Raw genomic sequence first — 16,946 nt, forward strand, 5'->3', positions numbered from 1 at the left:
TTAGGACGAGATTTATTAGCTAAACTGGATGCAGTGATTATTTTTGAAAAGGGTGAATTAACAATGCAAATTCCAGAATCAAAAACAGGACAGATTTTAGTTCTCAAAGATAAGCCTGTTGCTAGAATCCCAGTGGAGGTAGAGCAGGCTGTGATACTGACAGTTTGGGAAACAGAAATTCCAGGAAAATCAAGGACGGCTCAACCAGTGATAGTGGAATTAAAAGATGGAGCTAGGCCAGTAAGGGTTAAACAATATCCCCTGAAATTAGAAGCAAGATATGGGATTATAAAAACAATTGAGAAGTTTTTAAAATATCAAATTTTGGAAGAATGTGAATCAGAATATAATACACCAATTTTCCCTGTGAAGAAACCAAATGGTGAGTATAGGCTAGTACAGGATTTGAGGGCTATAAATGAAATAACAAAAGACATTCACCCAGCGGTGGCAAACCCTTATACATTGTTAACATCTGTGAAGGAAAAATATAAATGGTTTACAGTGATTGATTTAAAAGATGCCTTCTTCTGCATTCCTCTTGACAAAAGTAGCAGGAAACTGTTTGCATTTGAATGGGAGAACCCACAGAATGGACGAAAGACTCAGCTAACATGGACCAGACTTCCACAAGGATTCAAGAACAGCCCAACCCTCTTTGGGAATCAACTGGCTAAGGAATTGGAAGTATGGACTACTCAAGGAAAAGTACAGGTACCAAGATCACAATACCTCTTATTGCAATATGTAGATGACATCTTTATTGCAACAGAACAAGAGTCATTATGTATAAAAGTAACTATTGAAATCTTGAACCAGTTTGGTCTGAATGGCTATAAAGTCTCGAAGGAAAAGGCACAAATTGCATGCACAACTGTATTATACTTAGGGTGCGAAATTTCACAAGGACAGCAGAAGCTGGGAATAAATCGCATAGACGCAATTTGTGCCATTCCAGAACCACGGAATCTCCATGAGCTAAGAACATTTTTGGGTATGGCAGGGTGGTGTAGACTATGGATAATGGACTACGGACTCATTGCTAAACCCCTGTATGAGGCCCAAAAATCACCTGCTTTTGTTTGGGATAAACCACAGAGAGAGGCCTCTAAGAAACTGAAGGAGGCGCTAATGAATTCCCCTGCATTGGGACTCCCGGATCTGACAAAGACTTTCAGTTATTTGTCCATGAGAGACAGAGATTAACGCTGGGAGTGTTAACTCGGAAGCTTGGAAGCTGGAAAAGACCAGTGGGATATTTTTCAAAACAACTGGATCCGGTGAGTGCAGGATGGCCTTCATGTTTAAGAGCAGTAGCAGCAACTATTGTTCTGATACAAGAGGGTAGAAAACTGACTCTGGGGAAACATATTGAAGTTTTTGTGCCACATACAGTAACAACTGTTTTAGAACAAAAGGGGGGTATTGGTTATCCCCTAGCAGAATGATGAAATATCAAGCAATTTTGACAGAACAAGATGATGTGAGTTTAAAGACTACTAACCTGTTGAACCCAGCAGCTTTTCTAGGAACGCACCCAGAGGAGGGGACCCTTGAACATGGCTGTATAGAGGTCATCGAGCATGCAACCAGAACAGATTTGAAAGATGTACCTCTTGAACAACCTGATTGGGAACTTTTCATAGATGGAAGCAGCTTTGTGGAAAATGGGACACGGTATGCAGGATATGCTGTAACAACACAGCGAGAGGTAATTGAAGCAAGAGCGTTATCTCCTGGGACATCGGCTCAACGGGCAGAACTGATAGCTCTTACAAGAGTGCTGGAACTGAGTGACGACAAAAAGGTAAATGTATGGACAGATTCGAAATATGCATTTGGCGTTGTACATATACACAGAGCATTATGGAAGGAACGAGGACTGTTATCCTCACAAGGGACTAATATAAAATATCAAAAAGAGATCTTGGAATTAATAATTGCTGTGCAAAAGCCTAAACAGGTGGCCATTATGCATTGCAAAGCACACCAAGGAAGAACTTCGAAGATATCTGAAGGAAATACATTGGCAGGACTCTTAAAAGCTCAAAAGAATTCTGAAGGGTGGTACATAACAACGACTGGACAAGTAATAGTGCCACCAGCAATAATGCGGAAAATTCTACAGACTGAACATCAGAAGTGTCATTGGCGTGCAGAAGCATTAGTAACTTATTTAAAACAAGGAATAATTTCCACACAGATGTTAACCATGGCAAAAGCGGTAGGGTCAAAATGTGAAATTTGTTTGAAAAATAATCCAGTGGTAAGGAGACAAGTTGAGATGGGAAGAATCAGGATAGGGATGGAACCAGGAGACTATTGGCAGTTTGGTTTTGTAGAACTGCCAAAGGTGCAAGGGTATAAGTATCTTTTGGTAGGGGTTAACACCTTTTCTGGATGGCCGGAGGCCCTTCCCTGTCGCACCAACCAGGCAAAGGAAACAGTAAAGTGGTTGCTTAGAGAAATCATTCCACGATTTGGAGTCCCTTTAGGGATATCGACAGATAGGGGCCCACACTTTGTTGCAGCTATAGTACAGGAAGTTAGTAAACTGTTAGGAATATCATGGAACTTACATACTCCCTGGAGACCCCAATCCAGTGGACAGGTGGAGAAAATGAATCAAACAATAAAAAGACAAATCAGTAAAATATGTCAGGAGCCAAAATAAAATGACTTTGCAGAATAGAATGGCATTAGACATGTTGTTACTAAAAGAACATGGTGTTTGTGGATATTTGAAAGACAGAGTGGACCATTGTTGCGTTGACATTCCCAATGTGACTGCAGACATAGAACATATTTCCCAGATGACCGAAATTGAACAAGAAGCAGAAAAAGAAAGGAAAGAAATTGAACAAAATTGGATTGGAGCATTATTTAACAGCTTGGGCTTTCATCTTAGTGGATGGGTTCATTCTCTTATACAAACTGTAATCATGGTATTAATTGTGTTTTTGATAATATATTTGATGTATCTTTGTATTCGAAAGGAAATAACCTGCAACAGTGCATGGACTCATCAAATCGTAGGAGCAGTAACAAGAGAATATCTGAAATACCCAAAAACCCCACCTTCATCTCCCTCTCTTACCTATCAGGAAACAAGTACTTAAAAGGTGAAAATACTTGCTAGAATGAAGTATTTTCAAAGGGGGGAAATGTTAGGGAAGGGTGAAATTTTGTTTGTCATAATCATATAAGAGTGATTGAAGTGATTTTATTTAAAAATTTGTCAATCAATAGAAAGCCTTATCCCTTCATACTTATATCAAAATGTGTAATTTTGCTACTTTGTGTTTTAGTCATTTTATAACTAACTTTGTAGTTTTGTATTTCAGTTACTCTATAGCTGTTTCAATAGGCTATTGTGTTTAGGAATCATAAATCATTAGGAAAACAATTGTACATTTATCTTTAGTTACTTTATAACTAAGCATTATGTTAGAAACCTAATCAAGGAACGATTTGTACGATGACTGAAAATATCCAAGAATAAAGTTAGAACAGAAAACTTTGTTCGAAACCTGGCTGGAACTATCGTTCTGACCAGTTGCACTTAAGAAACTAGTTAACAATAGTTCCACAGTTTGGACCAAGGTTAAGTCATCAGAGTGCAGGTGCAAGTGTGAAGATCATTATAAAACAAAGCGGGAATAGATCATAAATCTGTATAGACGTATTGCATCAGCCGATTTGTAGTGTATAAATTGCGAACGCGATGTGACGGGGTTAGAACCAGATTTGGGTGAGTACCCCTGGTTCTCGGCGCCTTAATAAAGCACCTCATATAACCATTCCGGTGGTTATGTGTTTGTTCTGACGCTAACATTTTGCCATCTTTTTGGGAGTGTTTGGAGTTTTGATAGGGGTTGTTGGGCTTTGATTTTTGTTGGGGTTTTTTTGTTTGGTTTGGTTTTTTTTTTTGGTAGGAGCAAACTAATCTTGGCTAGTCTCTCTTTTCCAGGCCAGAAAATAGCTTTTATAATCACTTCACTCAAACATATCTCAACTAATCTATATGTTTGTAAACTGAAGAAGGGTCTGTATAGCTGATTGTTCATGAAGAAACAGCACATGCTTTGTAGAAGCTGTCACCAGGTCTGAAGGGAAAAAAAAACCCTACATTTTTTCTTCAGAATCCTGTGTCATGAACCTTCTGAGAATCCTTGATTAACTATTGCTGATACAGGAACTCTGTATACTTAAAAGGACTGAATTCTGTTAGCTTGGCTGAATTTGGGTTCTTAGCATATCAGCATGGAAGTTGACAAATGATTCTGTGATTCAGTATTACTTTAATTGTAAAGAAAATATGGATAAAAGGGTTGTGGGATGTCAGTCTAACTTTATCCCTACCTCAGGGCAGGAACAGCTCAATCTAGATAAAACTTTGTTTGGGTGTGGTGATACCTGTTTGTTCATAAAGACAGTCAGTAATAATAGCTCCACAGCCTCTAGGGCAGCTTGTTCCAAAGCTTTTATTCTGCTTTTATGTTTTGAAAAACCTAGTAATGTAAGACTTGTCATCTTTGTTTGTTTGTTTTCTCTTTTGTAGAGATTATCCCATAGCTATCAAAATCCCAAACCAAAACAATAAATCCAAACCCAAACCCCAATAAAACAAGGATGGAGTCTTAGAATAGTAAAGTATTTGCAGTTCTTAAGGACATCTGAACTCTGTGTTTTGGTGTCTCATAGAATTCTGCAAGCAATAATTGACTCATTTCCCATTTGGTTTGTCTCTTCTCAGAATATAGTAGCAGTAGGAGCTGGGTTCTGTGATGGCCTTTGCTGCGGTGACAATACCAAAGCTGCTGTTATTCGCCTTGGCCTGATGGAGATGATTGCCTTTGCCAGAGTGTTTTGCAAAGGACGGGTGTCTACTGCCACTTTTCTGGAGAGCTGTGGGGTTGCTGATCTCATCACAACATGTTATGGTGGCCGGAACCGTCGTGTAGCAGAAGCCTTCGTTAAAACTGGAAAGGTACCTCATTCACCGGGTGAAATCCACTGTTGCAAGTACTAACACTCCTTGTTTGTTGGAGTAACAGTACAATTATTTGACGCATGCTAGCTGTGCTGAGTAAGAACCCCTCTCTTTCCTCCTGTTTTTGAGTATAGCAAGGCTAGAATGGGGGTAAAGGTGTTAAAAAGGAGGGAGATGCAGATTTAAGGAGAATTTTTACAAACAATAATATAGGAGAATATTTTACATGCTCACTTAAGGTCATTTTTGAGACAGGAAAAACTCAGTAACTATTTTTTTTAATTGTCATTCAGATGATGCTTTCAGGCTTATGAAAACTTTATCATAACTCTCCGTGTCCTCCTGTTGTTTCTTTTTCCCCCGTCATGGTTTAGTCTATTGAACAATTGGAGCAAGAAATGTTAAATGGTCAGAAACTGCAAGGACCACAGACTTCTGCAGAAGTGTACCGTATCCTCAAGCAGAAAGGAATGCTGGAAAAGTAAGTAAGAACAGATAAAGCCAATTCCACATGCCCCTTTTTTGTGTCCATAATTCTTTCTGCATATTTGATATCTTCTTGAAGGTAACAGCCAAGAAGAAAATCTCTGTAATAAGAGTAGCTTAATCCCCAGTTAAAATCACAGAGAGAAGTGAATAGAACCACAAAATAGTACCGCTGTAGATCAAGCTAATAGTGTGACATTAAATTTGTGAACGCCGTTCTGTGTGCAGAATGTATTGTTGCCTTCTGCTATCACAGAAAAGCACAGCAAGTGTGTTTTAATATTTGAAAAGAATAAAATACATGGAAATGGAAGCTGGGCTTCCTAAAGAGACTTATGAAAAGGCTCTACAGCTAATTTCATCGTAGTAAATTCATTATTTGCCTCCAAGGAGAGGCGCTTTGTTATTAAGGTTCTGTATAGGTGATCATCTGAATAGAGTGGCTGCTTCTTTCCACATGAATTCTAGCTCAAATAGCACAGTTCTCTTTCCTAATATGGTTTCCGTTTGCTGTAGGATAAAACTTGCTATCTGCTTGTACAGGTCAGGGGTTATTTTGTGGTATGAAATGAAGCAGGTTTTCCTGGCTTGTTCATTTGTATTCAAGTCAGAACATGTATGATTCCTAGAGCCACATGCTCGCAGTTGTCTCCACGTGAGATTAAGGGATGCATGTATCTCTTCCTGTTTGAAGAGGATACAAATCAGAAAATAAATGCCTGCCAATGAGAAGACCAAGCCTTGCTACTTAGTCTTTTCCCAAAGGAGTTTTTAAAGTATAGTTTTAATGGCTCAGCTGCATTAATTTACTTATCTTTTTACATTTTCCTTTGGATGTGGGGTACTGAAGCCTGTCTCTGCAATGCATTAAGCTAACTGCAGAAAAAAAATCTAGTTAAACATTGATTTCATTCTTTGCCGATAATGATGCCCTAAATGAGACAGGATGTTGTGTTTGGGTTGTTCTGGGGGGGATTAGTTGGTTATTTTTTCCCTATCTTGCAAGAAATAGAGTGTATTATGGAAGACTTCAGGTTTTGCTTTTTTTTAATGAAAGATATGAAAACCGTTGGTATACCAATGTGTATGTGTCAGTTCTTCATAAAAGGTCCCATTCAACAACACTTTCAAAAGCAACTTTCAGAGTGGTTTTCCCAGACTTTCTTGTTACTGCTTTAAAACACAAAGCACAATAAACCAGCTGTGTTTTGAAAGTTTAGAGTTAAGTGTCTAGGAAGAATAAAATTTCACATTCTCATCCTACAAAAAGAATCTCAAGGCTACACAGAAATAGGCAAAAGTCAAAGTTCAGCAGAAGAGCCTTGGTAGCAGGGTTGATGCCTGTTGGTATTTACAGTGCAATTAGTTTTTCATTTCAACATTGTAGAACTAGTCCTCTTAATGTACTCAGACATAAGATGCATTTGGAGTTTGCTGAGCCTGCAGTCAACCTTGGTTCTGAAGAATCTGACGTTTCAAAATCCATGTTTAATTTTGGACCCATTAAAAACTTGACCTTCAATTTCTTCTTGGGTTTCTTTGTGTCATATTCTGCAATTGTTTTATCAAATTATTGCTCAGAAATAATGCACAACTGCTGTGCCAGTCATCCTTTTTAACCATGGGTGAGTACTACTGTAAGATTGTCAAGGAAAGATGCAAGTGGTTTTAGTTTTTTTAACTTTCTAGACGACTTAATTGTTGGGCTGTACATAATGAATGCTGCAGGCCCCGTTAGAGCTAGCTAGGCTTCTGAGAGTGACTGCATTTTAGAGATGGTTTATTGTCATTTTAGAGATGCTTGGAGGTTCTGTATTTAGCTAGTACTTTTCAGCCCAGCATTAACACTTGGCAAATACTAAAAGAAACTGATCTTTCCTAACCCCACTTTATTTCTTTCATTTAAGAAAATATTACAGAATAAACTTAGACTGCGTTTGCTTTCCCTACCCTGTTTCCTCAGGTTTCCATTATTCACTGCTGTGTATCAAATCTGCTATGAAGGGAAGCCTGTCAGAGAGATGATATCCTGCCTTCAGAGTCATCCAGAGCACATATAAAATCAATCAGGCATCATCGTAATGCACGTTTCTGCCTTTCAAGTTCATACCAGAGTTCAAGTGGATGTCTCATTAACGTTTGTTCAAAGCTGTTCACTAGGCAACAGTAACAACGTGAATGTCTCTGAATGGGTACTGCTTTTTGTTATACAGCCTAGTTTGACACAGCATGCCATGTTGGCTTGGTGATTGTTGCTTTACTGGCTAAAATACAACTGGTTTAAGATAGGCAATGCAAAAGTTATGCTACATATCCAGTGTATATACACAAGTGTACTTTTGTGTCTGTTCCTACACCATAAACCACAGTGTTTTGTTGTCTCTCATTAAGGCCTAGTCTAAAATCCACTGGACACTGAGAAGAATCCCACTGGTTTTGATGGAGACTGAATCAAGCCTGTAACCTTGAAATGTTAGGAGTCTTTCTATTAGAACTTGGTTTGCTCTGTATAGACAATGACAATTTAATATTTGGCATGGATATGATTGTAATAATTTAAGCAATATTCATGCAAAATAAGCAGTTGCTCGGGGGCTACTGGGGTATTTTAATGAACTGGTGAAGAACATTATGATTTTTGAAAGTCTTTAAAACTCTCAAGACTATTTTGAAACCAATTTCTAAGTGAATTTAAAGGTTTTAATTACACTATTTTAAAGGGAATATGCTAGAGGGGGATCACTACCTTCCCTTCAGGTTTTAATCCTCACATTTTTGTATTTCTCTGTTTTTCCCTTGACATTCCCAGGTGTTAGGCTCTTCTAGAACTGCATTCCCAAAAACAAGTGGGAGATACTGACTTGGGGATTCTACACCCTGGATCCTAGGGGTCATTTCAGTGTTGCCTGTGATCATTCTCACTGGTATTGTTTGGTGGGTGGAGAAGGATACTGTTTGGTATCCACCACTCAAAGCTGTCATACCGTGTTTCTAGCTTAACCATCAGCTGGGAGGTGTTGCACTCCACACAGCACTCCAAGGAATGTTTGGGGAATTCCCTGGTAGATATGCTTGACTTGTCAAAAGAGTTATTATGTGCCAGTACAATGACTGCATTCATTTCAGTGCCTGCCAGTGACTGACATGTCAACTGGACTGTAGTCCTGAACCAGACCCCCAGAGATGTTGAATTCTGAAGTTATTTTTTCACTGGATAAACTTTAATGTGTACCTGATCAAGTACTTTATTGACCAATCTCCCAGGAAGCTTCTCAAAGCCATCTCTTTTATTCCCCAGGTATCTCAACTAGGTTTTCTCAGGCACCTTTGCTTTATCGAGAAGGTTCATTTTATCTATTATTGGAAAAGTTGTGATTTCGTGGAGTTTTGGGGGTAGGGTTGGCTTGGTTATTTTTTGTTGTAAGAAGGTTTGTGCAAGATAGGTAAATGAAATCTGTCTTGCTTTTCTTGTGTACTGAGATGTGATTTTGGGGTAAAATATATCTAGATACATAAAGAGTGGACTCATTCTTGCAGCTGGGATACAAGGATTAGCATCAAGATTTAGAGAGCTCAGAACAAATGCCCATCACTCTGAATATCCACTCCAAACCTCTGAGCAGTATCAGAACTGTTGGTCAGTGTTCTCAGTGATATTTTTAAGGCCAGAAATCATGAGCACAAACCCATAGTGAAGCTTCGAGTTTTCATTCAAAGCTAGCTAAAACAAAGAAGGATGCCTGGGAATAATTGTCACACTTCCTTAAGTAGCCTGCATTGCAGTGAAAGAGGTGAGCATTGAGACAGCTTTGTATAGACAGGAAGATGCTTCAGCTTAGGGCTACCATTTCTTGTCTTGCATTCATTTTTTGAAGATCTTGTGAATGTCCTCAGATATTCAGGGGTGTGAGAAGTTATTTTGCCTTATTTCTGTAGTGCTAAATACAACAGATGGTCAGAAGTTAAGTAACATCAGGCGCTTGTGGTAATGGAGGAAATAGCTGGTAGAGCTGACTTTGAATAAGCACTCTGCTTAGGCAATTAAAAGGCTGGTTTGAGACTGAAAGCACTGTGACACGCATACGTGGAGCATACACTCCTCTTTACTGCATAGCTTTCAGTGCGTCTTCTGATGGATTCTGTTGGCTTTTTAATACCTTGCTGATTTGCTTTGCTTTTATCTGTGTGTATATATACATAAATATGTAAACTTTTTTTAATATGCAGGATGTAGAGCAGTAGCATTTTGTAAGATACATAAAGGGCTATATAAGCTAAATGTGGTAAATTGATATATATATTAAAGTGACTCCTTTATTATTCCAATACTACTACCACTGAAACCCCAAAATCTTAATTATTCTTGTTTTGTACAGAAGCCTATTTCAAGGCAAATCCAGAGGAAAGGGTTTTATGAAATTCTTTCCTCCAGTCTGTACTTTCTTGTTCTTTTCAGGCAAAAAGTGAGGTTTCAACAACTAAAATAATTTATTTGAATTTCTATAAATACTTCACCATTTATATTTGCTTTTCAGTGCTTGAGAACCATCAGCTTGTCACTAGATACTTTCCTTCCACTAATAGTTACTGCTCACTAGAAGATTGTGATATGATCCTGGAACGGATTGGAATGTGTTTTACAAACACTGTTTTACCTGGTACTGGGATAGTCTTACTGATAGCATTCACTCCTGTGTTAAGGGATCCTAAATGTGTAACTAGTAATGCTTGGTTTATAAATACTGATTACTAAGGAAGGCGTTATCTTCTAATGGTACCTACTCAGTGTGCCCTAGACATGTGTACTGATTTTGTTTAAAGATTGTGACTGTATACCCATTTGAAGAGTTAGTGTCGTGGTTTAAGCCCCGGCTGTAAATTAGAACCACGCAGTCTACTTCCCCCTCCCCACCCCCCCAGAGGGATGGGGAGGAGAATCGAAAGAATGTAACTCCCACGGGTTGAGATAAAAACAGTCCAGTAACTAAGGTATAACACAAACCACTGCTGCTACCACCAATAATAATAATGATAAGGGAAATAACAAGGGAAGAGAATACGATACCGACCGCCGGAAAAGAGAGCCCGACCGAAAAGAGGACGTGCCCTTCCGGGTAGCTCCCAGTTACATCCGCCGGCATGACATGCTGTGGTATGGAATACCTCTTTGGCTAGTTTGGGTCAGGTGTCCTGTCCCTGCTTCCTCCCGGCTTCCCCTCCTCCCTGGCAGAGCATGAGACTCACAAAGTCCTTGGTCAGTCTAAACATTGGTGTTATCAGCTTTGTTCCCAAGCCGAAAGTCAAAAACACATTGCTGCAACAGCTACTAAGAAGGAGAAAAACTGACTGCTACTGCTGAACCCAGGACAGTATCCACCCCTTATTCCATACCATTCACATCATGCTCGGATCCCACATTTTCCATATACCCTCACTCTCATCTCAATGCACTGTTATCTTAGTGCACGGACCAATTCCTATAAAGCTACTGATTTCATTCGGTCCATGATGTTGGGCTCCATCTCTTGTAACAGTCTTTCAGGGCAGGAGAGGCTGCGTGCAGTGTTGGATCGTTGCCTGCTGATGCTGATCATTCCTTTACTGTAGAACTCGTCCGGTTCTGTCAAAGTTCATTCTTTGTTGGGATGATGGTCGGAGGGAAGTCAGGGCCAGTCACTGGTGCCCTGCAGACTTCTAGTTGATGGGCTATAGCAGGCAACAGCGTACAATTGAGTTCATTGTCTGTTTTCCCCTAAAATCAAATCCCCTTGAGGTACGCATCGGACTCCCCCATCTTCCCGCATTACCCACCAAGTATATCCAGGTCCCTGAGCAAAAGCAATCCCACGAGTGGGTTTGCCTTTACCTGAAGCAGGAATAACCCAGACTGTCTTCCCCAGCAAATTCTTCATGTGCACCACAGGAACTTTGTCCCCCTCTACAATATGTAAAAGTTCTGACTGGGCTGGGCCAGCCCTGTTGGCAGATCCTCTGGTGTTGACCAACCAGGTGGCCTTTGGTAAGTGTGTATCCCAATGCTTGAAAGTTCCCCCACCCATTGCTCTCAATGTAGTTTTTAACAGCCCATTGTACCGTTCAATTTTCCCAGAGGCTGGTGCATGGTAGGGGATGTGATACACCCACTCAATGCCATGCTCTTTGGCCCAAGTGTCTATAAGGTTATTCCGGAAATGAGTCCCATTATCTGATTCAATTCTTTCTGGAGTGCCATGTGGCCACAAAATCTGGTTCTCAAGGCCCAGGATAGTGTTCCGGGCAGTGGCGTGGGGCACAGCGTATGTTTCCAGCCACTCGGTGGTTGCTTCCACCATGGTAAGCACATGGCGCTTGCCTTGGCTGGTTGGTGGGAGTGTGATATAATCAATCTGCCAGGCCTCCCCATATTTATACTTCAGCCATCGTCCTCCATACCAAAGAGGCTTTAACCGTTTGGCTTGTTTAATTGCAGCACATGTTTCACACTCATGAATAACCTGGGCAATAGTGTCCATTGTTAAGTCCACCCCTCGATCACAGGCCCATCTGTATGTTGCATCTCTGCCCTGATGGCCTGAAGTGTCATGGGCCCATCGGGCCAAAAATAATTCACCTTTATGTTGCCAATCTAAGTCCATCTGAGCCACTTCAATCTTAGCAGCTTGTTCTGGTGTTCCCAATTGGCCCGACTCTTGGGTACATGTGCGTCTACATGGTGTACCTTCACCACCAGGTTCTGCACCCGGGCAGCGATATCTTGCCACAGTGCAGCAGCCCAGATGGGTTTCCCTCTGCGTTGCCAGTTGCTCTGCTTCCATTGCTGCAACCACCCCCACAGGGCATTTGCCACCATCCATGAGTCAGTATAGAGATAAAGTACTGGCCACTTTTCTTGTTCAGCAATGTCCAGGGCCAGCTGGATGGCTTTCACCTCGGCAAACTGACTCGATTCACCCTCTCCTCCAGCAGTTTCTGCAACTTGTCGTTGAGGACGCCATACGGCTGCCTTCCGTCTCCCATGCTTTCTCACAATACGGCAGGACCCATCAGTAAACAAGGCATACTGCCTTTCACTTTCTGACAGTTTATTATGTGGTGGGGCCTCTTCAGCACGCATCACCTCCTCCTCTGGTGACATTCCAAAATCTTTGCCCTCTGGCCAGTCCATGATGACTTCTAGAATGCCTGGACGACTGGGATTTCCTATTCGAGCTCATTGTGTAATTAGTGCAGCCCATTTACTCCATGTAGCATCGGTTGCATGATGTGTAGAGGAGACCCTGCCTTTGAACATCCAGCCCAACACAGGCAACCGGGGTGCCAGGAGGAGCTGTGCTTCAGTGCCAATCACCTCCGAAGCAGCTCGAACCCCTTCATAGGCTGCCAGTATCTCTTTCTCAGTTGGGGTATAGCTGGCCTCAGATCCTTGGTATCCCCGACTCCAAAAGCCGAGGGGTCGACCTCGAGTCTCCCCTGGAGCTTTCTGCCAGAGGCTCCAGGTAGGACCATTCTCCCCAGCTGCGGTGTACAGTACATTTTTTACATCTGGCCCAGTCCGGACTGGTCCAAGGGCCACTGCATGAACTATCTCACGTTTAATTTGCTCAAAGGCTTGTTGTTGCTCAGGGCCCCATTTAAAATCGTTCTTCTTCCGGGTCACATGATAGAGAGGGCTTACAATCAAACTGTAATTTGGGATGTGCATTCTCCAGAACCCCACAGCACCCAAGAAAGCTTGTGTTTCTTTCTTATTAGTTGGTGGAGACATTGCTGTTATTTTGTTGATCACATCTGTAGGGATCTGGCGACGTCCATCTTGCCATTTTGTTCCCCAAAATTGAATCTCCTGTGCAGGTCCCTTGACCTTACTCCGTTTTATGGCAAAACCAGCTTTCAGCAGGATTTGGATTATTTCCCTCCCTTTCTCAAAGACTTCTTCCGCTGTATCACCCCACACAATAATGTCATCAATGTACTGCAGGTGTTCTGGAGCTTGCCCCTGTTCCAGTGCATTCTGGATCAGTCCATGGCAGATGGTAGGGTTGTGTTTCCACCCCTGGGGCAGTCGGTTCCAAGTGTACTGGACGCCCCTCCAAGTAAAAGCAAACTGTGGCCTGCACTCTGCTGCCAAAGGAATTGAGAAGAATGCATTGGCAATATCAATCGTGGCATACCACTTGGCTGCCTTTGACTCCAGTTCATACTGAAGTTCTAGCATGTCTGGTACAGCAGCACTCAATGGTGGTGTGACTTCATTCAGGCCACGATAGTCTACTGTTAGTCTTCACTCTCCATTAGACTTTCGCACTGGCCATATGGGGCTATTAAAGGGTGAGCGGGTCCTGCTGATCACTCCCTGACTCTCCAGACTACGGATCAGTTTATGGATGGGAATCAGGGAGTCTCGGTTGGTGCGATACTGCCGCCGGTGCACTGTTGTGGTTGCGATTGGCACTTGTTGTTCTTCGACCTTCAGCAACCCCACAACAGAGGGATCCTCTGAGAGACCAGGCAAGGTGGACAGCTGGTCATTTTCCTCAGTCTCCAAAGCAGCAATACCAAAAGCCCATCGGTACCCTTTTGGGTCTTTGAAGTACCCTCTCCTGAGGTAATCTATGCCGAGGATGCATGGAGCCTCTGGACCAGTCACAATGGGGTGCTTTTGCCATTTCCTCCCAGTCAGGCTGATCTCAGCCTCCAGTACAGTCAACTCTTGGGATCCTCCTGTCACTCCAGAAATATAGATGGGTTCCACCCCTTGACAGCTTGACGGCATCAGGGTACACTGTGCACCGGTATCTACGAGAGCTTTATACTTCTGTGGGACTGATGTGCCAGGCCATCTGACCCACACAGTCCAGTAAATCCGATTGTCCCCTACCTCCACCTGGCTGGAGGCAGGGTCCCTCTAACAGTCATCACAACGTTGGACACCTAAGTCGTGTTGAAAGGGATTATTCTTCGTTATCACAGGAGCTGGAGTAAAATCAGCTCTTCCGCTCCATCTGGGAACCTGCTCACCAGAGACTGAAGCCGCAGCTCTCATGGGATGATTAGTCTTGACCCTTGTTCCTATTTTCAATTCATGCACCTGTTCCTCGAAAGCTGAAGTAGGTTTTCCATCCCACTTCGTCATGTCTTCTCCATGATCCCGCAGGTAAAACCATAGGGTGGCCCGTGGTGTTTGCCTTCTATATCTTCTGTCTCGAGCAATAGGACGTCTTTTGTTAACAACTGAGACGTGTGTTGGTACACGTGAGTAGCTGGATAAATCAGATAGATCGTCCCTCAATTGTTTGACATCCTGGGACAGTTTTTCCACAGCTGAGATGATGGAAGGGGTGAGATTTTCTTCGAACTCTCGGAGTTTATGAATCATTTCATCCACTGTTGGTGTTACTATGTCACCCCAGGTTACCGTTGCCAATGAATGGGCATATGATGACGGTGCATTCCGTGTAAGTTTTCGCCACATGGGTCATGTACATTCGACTTCATCTGGGTCTATGGGTATATCTCCGTTATTCGGTTTGATGTGATAGATCATCTCTACGATGGCTGATTCCCTCAGAGACTGGATGCCTTTCTCTAAAGTAGTCCACTTGGCCAAACGACTCGTAACATCGTCCTTGTATGGAAACCTTTCTTTCACAGCTGCCAAGAGCCGCCTCCAAAGACTGAGGGACTTTTTCTCTCTTGCAATTGCTTTGTCAATTCCCCCTTCTCTAGCAAGTGATCCCAGCTGCTTGGCTTCCGTACCTCCTAGTTCGTGACCGTCGGCCCCATTGTCCCAGCATCGTAGCAACCAGGTGATGATGTGCTCCCCTGGTTGACGGGTAAAATCTTTTCGCATATTCCGTAGCTCGGTTGAGGTCCGAGGTTGAGAAGTCACCTCTTCTTCTTCTTCGTCATGTGATGATGACTCCTGATCAGATGGTGGCCCGGGTGGTGAATACATTGTTTCTTCATCTTGCTTCACCCTTCTTGCCTCTTTTTTGCTTTTTCTCTTGCGTACAGGGGCAACCGATATTGGTACGAATTGGTCCTCTGGTTTAGCTGCAGTGATTATCAATGTGCTTTGAGTAGCGACTGTATTTGTCGCTGGGGGTGGTGTAGCTGCTGTGGTTGGAGCTGGGGTAGCTTCGCTGTCTGTTGCAGTCGAAGTTTGAGTAGTGGCTGTACTTGTTGCTGGGGGTGGTGTACCTGTTGTGCTCGGAGCTGGAGTAGCTGCGCTGTCTGTTGCTTTGCCCTCAGATCCAGGGACATTTTTTCCCTTTTGAAGGTGCTGGATAGTGTTGAACAAGGCCCTGTAAGCATAGGCCAAGCCCCAGCACGTTGACATGATTTGTCCCTCTCTGGTATGACCAGGATGACAACACACCTCATTTAAGTGTTTTACTAATTCTTCTGGATTTTGCACTTGTTCGGTGGTGAAATTCCAAAACACTGGAGGGGCCCACTGACCTAGATACTTGCCCATACTGTCCCACACACCCTGCCACTCATGGCTGTCCAGCCTCGGGGAAGATCTCTCGGTCCCCCTATATTGTCGTCTAACCCCAGACAAGACCCAAACCCAACTCTGCTTAACTCTTGAGATCAGGCGTAATGGTTGTGGACAAAACACACTCTGTATGCGTGCCAACATGGTGACCCCCATCACAATCAGCAAACAGGTCTCAACAATATTAAAAGGCCATTCAAAAACTTCAAAACTCTCTAAACGATGCTGTAAACGGTTTGGGAGGGGCACTGGGAGGGTAAAAGAATGTCTCCTTCATAGGTTGACCACCCAGGAAGGCGAAAAAAGATGTATAGTTGCTAAGCATTTGTATTATATACCTCCCAAAGTATAAAGGTGGTGACCACACTGGGAACATAAGCCAGATCAGTTTCATGATCAATTTTTCTATTGTATTACAAGTCATTACCATAAAATACAATGAGACAATAACCTTCGCTCAAGCCCCACACTTGAAAAACACTAACACAGCAAATACCGGCTCTAAGTAAGCTACGGCATATTGAGACTGTGAGATCAAAAACAACAACTTTGAGAGCCAATAAATCAGCATTGTGACGAGTGACTATTAATCCAAAACACTGAATGCTTATCACAAATACGATTAGACACACTCCGGTCAGATCTGTCGTTATCTCAACCCTTCGAGCCCCATGCTGGGCGCCAAAACTGTCATGGTTTAAGCCCCGGCTGTAAATTAGAACCACGCAGTCTACTTCCCTCCCCACCCCCCCAGAGGGATGGGGAGGAGAATCGAAAGAATGTAACTCCCACGGGTTGAGATAAAAACAGTCCAGTAACTAAGGTATAACACAAATCACTACTGCTGCCACCAATAATAATAATGATAAGAGAAATAACAAGGGAAGAGAATACGATACCGACCGCCGGAAAAGAGAGCCCGACCGAAAAGAGGACGTGCCCTTCCGGGTAGCTCCCAGTTACATC

General features: G+C 42.5%; 1 protein-coding gene across 1 annotated transcript in view; it reads left to right on the forward strand.

The window, feature by feature from the left end:
* Positions 1 to 10,318, forward strand: part of GPD1L (glycerol-3-phosphate dehydrogenase 1 like) — a 33,575-nt gene extending 23,257 nt beyond the window's left edge. The window contains exons 6-8 of the mRNA XM_080639418.1: positions 4,757 to 4,990; positions 5,368 to 5,474; positions 7,443 to 10,318. Of these exons, the coding sequence (XP_080495544.1) occupies positions 4,757 to 4,990; positions 5,368 to 5,474; positions 7,443 to 7,539 (438 nt within the window). The 3' untranslated portion in view covers positions 7,540 to 10,318. The remainder of the gene's footprint in view (positions 1 to 4,756; positions 4,991 to 5,367; positions 5,475 to 7,442) is intronic.
* Positions 10,319 to 16,946: the final 6,628 nt, after the last annotated feature.

The sequence above is a fragment of the Psittacula echo genome, assembly GCF_963264785.1.
Source record: "Psittacula echo genome assembly, chromosome: 2".
NCBI lineage: Eukaryota > Metazoa > Chordata > Aves > Psittaciformes > Psittacidae > Psittacula > Psittacula echo.